This window comes from Lolium perenne, chromosome 4 (genome assembly GCF_019359855.2).
Source record: "Lolium perenne isolate Kyuss_39 chromosome 4, Kyuss_2.0, whole genome shotgun sequence".
Lineage (NCBI taxonomy): Eukaryota > Viridiplantae > Streptophyta > Magnoliopsida > Poales > Poaceae > Lolium > Lolium perenne.
The window spans coordinates 20,373,203-20,382,362 of record NC_067247.2 but is presented as its reverse complement, the minus strand read 5'-3'; the positions used below and the strand labels follow the sequence as shown (position 1 = coordinate 20,382,362).

The window sequence follows — 9,160 nt, the reverse complement described above, 5'->3', positions numbered from 1 at the left end:
AGTCCGACAAGAAGGGCTCGGGATCGACCCGGCGTTTCAAAGGAGACTCTCAAAACTACTGTTCACTCGAGAGAGGGGAAAGGGGGAAAAGTGTCAATTATCCAGTCTAAATCATAGTTACTTCCTCATTTGACACAAACGGATTCGTTTGGCAATATGGGGCCCGCGTGCAGGCAGATAATCCTGCGTCTTTCCCGTGCTCAAGCCGCCACATCGCATACGTAAAAAAAAAAAAAGAAACCGCCGCATCGCACCGCCCCTCCTCCAGTCCTCCGCCCCACGCGCCGCCGCCGTCGTCTCCCGCCGGCGACCATCACGGCACCTCGGAACGTCCTTCCTCCTCCCCGCTCCCCTAGCCGACCGTATGACCTCTTCCACGCTCCCGGCCCCGGCCCCGCCCCCGCCCACGCGGTCAGCGACGGCAGCAACATGCCGCCGCACCAGGTAACCAAATAACCAATCCACCATCTCCGAACGGTAGCTGTGCTAATTCTTATTCGCGTTGGCCATAATTACCTGAAACAGATCGTCCTAATTTCTAAGTGCAACCGGCACACTGGATATTCACCAATTTAAATCACGATGATGCACGCAGCTAGCCAGAACCCAAACTGACTAACAATTCTTTGCTCTGTCAACCAAAGAATCAAGTATATCTGTTGCAAGGTAGTCCTATAATCCATGGCAGTGTTTTATGGTAAAAGTCTTACTATATTCTGTTGCACATGTAATACCACAAATTCTCATCCATGGAAATACATTTACTTAGATAAAACCATAACTAAAATATGCAGCACGAATTCTGAATTTTTGAGTGTTGTTACAGATTATCTAAGTTACCGAGTTCAGTTGTTCCGGTAAAACACTTACTATTGCACTACACAAAAAGCTGTTCATGTTTTGTTGCATTCACCTCTCTTAATATTGCACTACACAAAGAGCTGTACCTTGAACTCATACTAATATAAGTCTGTTAATCTAGCACTTCAGTGAACATACATGATTAGATCCTGAATACGTTTCTGCTCTTTATGAGGTCTGATGCATGAGAAAGCGTTGTGTTGATGCGTAGCATCTTTTTCTAGGAATAGTGAAGTACTAAAACGGAACTCCCTTTTTAGAATCAATAAAATGAACATTTTATTTAAGCCCATACGTGGAGATATATTCTTCTGTGGTATACCAGTGGAAGTTTAATCTTTTAGCATTCTATTATCAGTTAATATGGTACTTCTAAGGCTCGAACCTCCCAACATATCTTGAAACTATACAACTGTTTTAGCACGAGATATAAACAGTACAGCTCCTCTGGCACAGCTGTACACAGTTGTGGTACTAGCCTTTTCGGATCTGCAATGGAATAGGCTCCCTGTTTGTATTAATGATCTGGAGATATCAGCTCAATATATATAAACAACCAATTTTATACAAACATAAATAAATGACCTTGATGAATCTGAATGGCACTGGGTCACAAAGTTTGCTTGGGAGATATGTGGCTTTATCGAACTCTAGATAGAGTATTGTTTGTGTCACTGTGTATCTATTTTTCTGTTTGGGGTTTCTGTTATGTGGCAGCTAAATAATGATTCTGTAATTTTTGTTGCAGCACCTGGGCGATGAAGATAGGCTCAGCACTCTGACTGATGATATTTTACTGTCTATCTTGGGGAGAGTCAGTTCATGTATGGCTGCAAGGACAGGTGTGCTTTCTACACGGTGGAAGCATCTGCCTTGGTTGCTGCCTGAACTAAGCATCGATGTCAAGGATTTCCTATCTGTTCCAAGCCCTGATCCTACTGAGGCAGATGCTATGGAGAAAGCTATGATGTCTTTGACTAAAGCAACCAAGAATTTCTTGGCTGACCATCGGAGGGAATCCACCATCTCAAGTCTGCACCTTAATCTCTACTTGATCAACAATTTCTTGTGCGAAGTTGGCTCACTGGTAGGTGACGCTGTTGACAGTGGTTTGTTAAAAGATTTGGATCCCGCCATTACTGATGAGACAGCTCCTCGTGACTGTAGTGAGGTGTATATGGTACAGCGAGGCAAAGAAATTGATGGTTTTTTCAGTGCATGCCCTAGTGTGCTCCATTGCCTCACAAAACTCTCTCTACGCAATTTATGCTTCATCGAATTGGACATGCACCATATTCTGTTTGACTGCTGCAAGCAACTGAAGCATCTAAGCCTTTATCAGTGTGATACTGGTGCTAGCTCTTTGTTTATGATTGATGCACCAAACTCAAAAGTTAGCGTTCTAGAACTCACCTTGTGTCGCTTTGTGAGACTTGAGGTGGTCTGCCTTCCTAAATTGGAGAAGCTCAGCTGGGATACTTGGATGTCTCCAGATATGCCATTGGCCATTGGTTTTGCCCAGTCGCTTGGAGAATTAGAACTCTCATGTGGTGCAGTATGTGCTAACAGTGGAACTAAATTAAGTGAGCTTCTACATGCAACCAGAGGCATACATACTCTTAGTTTGGGTTTCCAAGGAGAAAATGTAAGTAGTTGTTTACTTTTGCAAAGTTCTATTCACTGTGTTGTCGCATCTATCAAAGTTAATTCTAGAGTTCTTCATTCATAATAGAGAATAAACATAGCTGTAAATTCTGTGATAACCTCCTCTCTGCTTGCAAATTGTTTATTCTTCGTTTGCTTATCTTCTGATCAGATTTGGTTGCAAACTGAAACTAAGCAACTCTGCACAGCTTTCAACAAGCTAAGGAAGCTGTCTGTGCAAGGTATCTTTGTTGAATTTGACATTTTATGGACTACTGCCTTTCTTGTGGCGGCACCTTCTATCGAGCTGTTACAGATTGAGGTGACACAATTGTAAATTATTATGTTGCCATTCTTTTGTTCTCTGCTTTTAGAGATCTACGTTTTGATAAAACACTGAAATCCATCTACATATGTATCAACGTTTCACCCAAATAGGTATGGGAACATCCATGCGATGAGGAAGACTTGACTGATGAAGATAGACGACGTACAAACTCTGAAAGAAGAAATCCTCAGTGGGATATGGACTTCGACAACTCGAAGAATTGGTTGTTGAAAGAGCTAGAATTTGTTGGCTTCAGATCACTAGAACAACAGTTCACATTTATAAGATCTGTTTTGGAGCGATCTCCAAACTTGCAGAAGATATTTCTCAAAGATGACGAGGAGTGCTCCTTTTGTGCAGCTCTTGGTGCGCCTTCAAAATTCCCCAAGAAGGATGATCAAGAAATGATCATAAGGCGGATTACAGATGGCATATTCTCACCCCAGATAATTTTTGATAAGTTGTAATCATAAGGCTTGTATCTCAGCACAAACAATGTTTGGTATTCAACGCGTGAAAGGCAGTTTTGTATGTAAAAATTATTTCGAGATTAGATGTTTATCGTATGGCTTCACCTACTTGCCTTGTACACAGTTTCAGTGATAGTTACTAGAGGCATATATTGTTGTTGTTGTTGTCATGTCTTCACAGCTTCATATATTTCATTACACTTGTGGGGTTTGGGAGAACTTGAGCCTAACGCTGTTAGTTTTGTACATTTGATTAGTTGAGTTATGATCGATGGTTTTGATACCACTTGTGTTATGTTCACAGCTTCAGATTTTCAATGGTATGTTGTTCATATGACTGAACATAGTTTCAGACTTTCATGTGTTCATAGTTTCAGACTTTCAGTGGTATGTTTGTTCTTATGACTGAACATAGTCTTTGAATTGACCAATTTAATCTCTAGTATTTTCAGTCTTTATTGTTGAGAATTAAGTACTTGTATAAATTTCATTATGCCGAGTTCTAGATCACGTGATCCTTACACTGATATTTCTTCTTATATCCGAGCAGGGTGAGGCTAAGAGTGTAGAGCTGGTAGGCCATGCCATCGCCAACAACCTTGCTTCCGTCGCTCTCAGACCCAGGGAGATCGCCCATACCATTGCAAGCTTGAACAACAAGGTGTTCCTGGACTTGAACCACCTACTGCTTGGGCTCCAGCTGCTCAATATCGCGGGCAAAGACAAGAAATGAGACCGTTTCCTGTCATGCATGTCATGAGATGAACGGTTCTATCTGGTTCTAGGATTCGCTCTCACAGAACATGAAAGACGCCCTTGCTGTTGCAAATTGCTTTGTGAATTTGTGAGATACTTGCTACTTTTGCTGTGTGAACTGATCATGCTGGCCCTTGTGAATGTCTTCTGAGTATGTTCATCTTCGCTTCAAGCATAATGCGCGGCATGTCTGTTTCTGAGATGCATATCATTGCTTCTGCTATCTTCTATGTTTCCTGATCACTGTGCGTGTTTACCAGAGCAATGTGGCAAACCTTCACTGTCTTGTTTCTGTGGTGTTTATTCATGTGACGAAGTTTATTGCTCCTGCTGATATTCTCAAATTGCTCCTGCTGTTCCTGTATCTTTGTAACTGGGCTTGTTATGGGCCGTAACAGAGGGCCCATGGCCCGTGGCTCTGGGACCCCTTCTCTTCCCCGAGTATCTCTTGCAGGTTCTGCTCCACTGATCAAGCCGCAGCATCGCACCGCCCCACGCGCCGCTACCGCCGCCGCCTCCCGCCGGCGACCACCGCCACCTCCTAGGCCCGCGACCACCGTCGCACTGCGTCCTTCCGCCCACCCCCCCCCCCCTCGGCCGAACCCTAAACTCGCGGCGCGCCGACGACCTCCTCCACGCCACGCCCACACCTAAGCGCTCGACGACGGCAGCAAGAATGCTGGAGCACCAGCAGGTAATCCACTTTCGACGAGGCCTTGCTATTTCTCAATCGTGGCTTAATTTCTGTAAGATTATGATGAACGTGTATATGTGTTACATATTATCCTCGTCTGCAAAGATTCTCACTAATTAGTGAACTCTACATATTCTCTGAATAGTTGGATTTAGTTACAATTCTCTGCATTTAGTTAGAAATATCCTACAGTAACTACTATGTGGACCAATAACTGAAGTACTTCCTCTGTTGTCTGTTCCTAAATAGAAGACGTTTTTGGCAAGTCAATTTAGTTTGCTAAAACATATTATGTTTAGGAACCGAGGAAGTATATATCATAATTTTTCAGTTAGTGGCTTCAGCTACCCTATCTTAAGTTTAGGAACGGAGGGTAGCTCCTGCATAGTTGCACGTATGGTGTTGACCGGGTCAGGTCTGCAGCGGCTTGGCTCCATGTTTGCATTAATTCTCAGGAAATAAAAGACCGATATACCCAATTTCATACAGACATGAATACAAAACCTTGATGAATCTGGACGGCACCAGGTTGCCCAGATACCGATAGCCATTCGGCTTTATCAAACAGTTCATGCTCTAGATAGAGTATTGTTCGTGTCACTGTGCACCTATTTTGCTGTTTGGGGTTTCTGTTATGTGGCAGCTAAATAACGTTTCCTTGATTTATGTTGCAGCATCTGGAGGACGAAGATAGGCTCAGCTCGCTGACAGATGATATTTTACTGTCTATCTTGGGTAGAGTCAGTTTACGTATGGCTGTAAGCACAGGTGTGCTTTCTACACGGTGGAAGCATCTGCCTTGGTTGCTGCCTGAACTCAGCATAAATGTCGAGGATTTCCTATCTGTTCCATGCACTGAAGCTATTGAGGCAAATGAAAGGGAGGAGTTAGCTATGGTGTCTTTGACCAAAGCTACCAGGAGTTTCTTGGCTGATCATCAGAGAGAATCCACCATCTCAAGTTTGCACCTTAAACTCTACTTAATCAACACTTCCTTGTGCGAAGTTGGCCCATTAATAGGTGACGCAATTGACAGTGGTTTGTTGAAAGATTTGGATCTGACCATTCTTGACAAGACAAATCCTTTAGATCGTAGTGACGAGGATATGCTGCAGCGAGCTCAAGATATTGATACTTTCTTCGGTGCCTACCCTAGTGTGCTCCACTGCCTCACAAAGCTCTCTATACAAAATGCAGGCTTTGACAAATTGGACATGCACCATGTCTTGTTTGACTGCTGCAAGCAACTGAAGCATCTAAGCCTTTCTTATTGTGATACCGGCATGTACTCTGACTTTAAGATTGATGCACCAAACTCAAAACTTTGTTTTCTGGAATTCGACAAGTGTCGCTTTGAGAGACTCGAACTGGTCTGCCTCCCGAAGTTGGAGAAATTGATATGCGGTACTTGGGAATCTCATAATGTCCCAGTGACCTTTGGGTTTGTCCCATCTCTTGGAGAATTAGAACTCTCATTTGGTGCAGCATATTATCAATGTCCGTTTAAGTTAAGTGAGCTTCTACATGGAACAGCAAGCATACACACTCTGACATTGGACTTCCAAGGAGAAATTGTAAGTACTATTTTTTTTTCGCTAAATGGTATTTTGTTGTTTTCATCATGTTGTCACAGCCTCGTAGCTATGAGAGCTATATGCTCGAGTTATGCACTGTACATAACAAACATAGCTGTGAACTCTTTGATAATCTTATTTGTGTATTCATTCTTCTTTTTCCTTATCCTGTGATCAGGTTTGGTTGCAACCTGAAATAGAGGAACTCCGCCCTGCATTCAGCAAGCTAAAGAAGCTGTCTGTGTGTGGCATTTTTGTTGAATTTGACATTTTATGGACGACTGCCTTTCTGGTAGCAGCACCATCTATTGAAAAATTACGTATTCAGGTAATGCCTTTGTCCGTATTCATTCCCTTTTCTCCACATTTGGAGATTCAGCTTTTGAAAAAGAATAGCAGAAGAATGTTAAACTTATTCCAATTACACAATTGGTCACACAAATACAGGTATCGGATCATCCATGCGAGGCTGGTTTTAGAGGTGGCATGTACAGTGACAGAGTGACTCCTCAGTGGGAAATGCGCTTTGATGGCTCTGAGAACAGGCTGCTGAAAGAGCTAGAATTTGGTGGCTTTAACTCACTAGAACAACAATTTACATTTATAAGATCCATGTTGGTGAGATGTCCCAACTTGCAGAAGATAATTCTTAGAGGAGACATGATATGCGAAGAATGTGATGCTCTTGATGCATCACTTCGTAATTTGAAATTTCCAAAGAAGGATGAGGAAGAAATGGTGGTTGAGCGGATTAGAGGTGGCATATTCTTGCCAGAGATAATTTTCGATGAAGACTGGTCCCTGGGCATCTGAGATTTGTTTTTGCTCTTGTTACTGTTACGGTGTTACCGCACATTTGCACTTATGTTGACACTGTCAAAAATTAATCTTCAGATCGAGTTCACTTTGGTCCAAACGACACTGGTAGTTTTTCATGTTTCATTTGTTTATTTGAAGAGCACCTGAACACTGGTAGCTGTATACATTTCATCCAAGTAGTGATGTTTGTTTAGCTTGTACAGGGTTAAGCTTGTTTTCTTAGGAATGATTGTTTAGCTTGTCTCTGGGACGAATGTTTTTCATTTTGTGCCTAGTAGCTCCCTTGTAATATATTTTCTTTTCTGAATGTCCTTTGAGTAAGCTCATCTCTGTTTGTTAAATTTATTTTATTGGCGCCTGTGAGTTCCCTGGCATGTTTGTTTCTGGGTTGCATGTCATTGCCTCTGTTATCTTTTGTTTTTCATGTTGTGCATTGACTGTAGAATATTTTTTGCAAGTGGAAACGGTTGAGCAGCCAATTTGCATTGTCAGTGCTTTCTGGGCTGGACATGATGAATTCCCGAGGAGTGCCGACGGATCGCTCGCTCGCGAATCGTACTAACTCTTATAGTACGTTGGAGAAAAATAAAAGGATTTCCTTTGGCAAAAGTGGGGCCCGCGTGCCAGTTAGATACTCTTTCTGCGTCATCCTCGACAGAACTCTTTTGCTCCCAGCGTGTTTGGCAACTCTGGGTACGGGGAATGGGAGTTTGGAGGAGGTAATTAGTTGGGGGATTAGGCTTGGGAAGTTCATTACTAGTCCCAATCCTATGTTTGGCATGCGATGGGAATTAATAGGAGGATTCGCAAGGGTTTTTCGGTTTGGCCGTTTAAACATCCACACAGGCCTGGTGGCTGCACGCGTCGAAGCTGCTCTTCTGCATTGGTTCCTCAAGCAAAAGTACATTGCACGCACGCACAAGAGATTCAGCTCGCCGTGAAGCGTGGTTGCATGAACCTGATCCGTCAACTAGTGTAGGAGAAAAAAAATAGAAAAGGCAATATATCTTGTCATGACAAAGGCTAGCGAAATCAGAAATTGTTGAAACAATGAAACAATCGGATACGAGGAAAAGAAAGCCGCCTGATCTCTCCTCGCATGGGGTGGCCTCTGCGCATCGAGAGGTGGTTAGGGCTACCAGATTCTGCCGATCGGGACGACGAGGTTACAGCCTTATTTAGAATATCTCCAGTCGCGTCCCCCAAAGCAATTTGGGGCGCGCCAGACCAAAAAACGGTTCCAACCGCGTTCCTCAAACCCCATTTTTGTCCGGCGCGCCCCGATATGGTGTCCGGCGCTCCGAGGCTGTCCCCGTCTCACAGGGGACGCTCCGGGCACGCCGGACACAATGAAAAGAGACGTGAAGCAACGCGGGGCTGATGCGTCAGCGGCTCGGAAGCCTAAAACCCCGTCGCCTACCTTTGCTCAAGTGACGTTAATGGCGTCCCTGTTTTTCCAGGCGACGCGGGGATGCGTCTCGTCGTGCATGGCCGTGTGGCCGTCCGCGCCGCGTTATTGCGTGCAACCACCCGCTGCCGCCGCTGTAAATAAACACGCCATGCAGTTCGTCCCCCAATTTCTCACCGCTCCCAAACCTTTTCGTCACCGCCGCCTCCCCCCTCCCAGATCTTCTCCTCGCCGCTCCAAAAATGTCGAGCTCGTCCTCCCGCAAGATCGCCGCGGCGAACGGCTTCGGCCGCGGCACCTAACCGTGCCGGAGGAGTGGGCATTGTACCACGCCCAATATCCAGTCCCGCCGGACATGCGGCCCCCAAGCAGCGGGGGCTGGAAGATGGCCGTGAACGGCATTGGCGTCCCGCCGCCGCCGAAGCCGGGCACAGAACATTGGAGGGACGACATCAAGGCCCGGCGGGCTCAACTCACCGCCGACGAGCGGTTGGATCCGATGTGGGCGGCCAACGACAACGACGAGTGGTTGATACGGGGCGACCTTCGGTGTTCACCGCATCATGTGCTTCATCGCCAAGACGGCACACAAATGTGAATCTTCTC

General features: G+C 44.8%; 2 protein-coding genes across 2 annotated transcripts; both read left to right on the top strand.

Moving 5' to 3' along the window:
- The first annotated feature begins 207 nt into the window (after positions 1-207).
- Positions 208-3,466, top strand: LOC127324017 (F-box/LRR-repeat protein At5g02910). Its single transcript, XM_051352122.2, has 4 exons — positions 208-444; positions 1,610-2,506; positions 2,678-2,827; positions 2,944-3,466. The coding sequence occupies exons 1-4, from the start codon at positions 430-432 to the stop codon at positions 3,298-3,300; spliced, it is 1,419 nt and encodes a 472-aa protein (XP_051208082.1). The 5' UTR covers positions 208-429; the 3' UTR covers positions 3,301-3,466.
- Positions 3,467-4,532: 1,066 nt separating this feature from the next.
- On the top strand, positions 4,533-7,389 carry LOC127324021 (uncharacterized). Its single transcript, XM_051352125.2, has 4 exons — positions 4,533-4,753; positions 5,428-6,327; positions 6,506-6,655; positions 6,775-7,389. The coding sequence occupies exons 1-4, from the start codon at positions 4,736-4,738 to the stop codon at positions 7,138-7,140; spliced, it is 1,434 nt and encodes a 477-aa protein (XP_051208085.1). The 5' UTR covers positions 4,533-4,735; the 3' UTR covers positions 7,141-7,389.
- Positions 7,390-9,160: the final 1,771 nt, after the last annotated feature.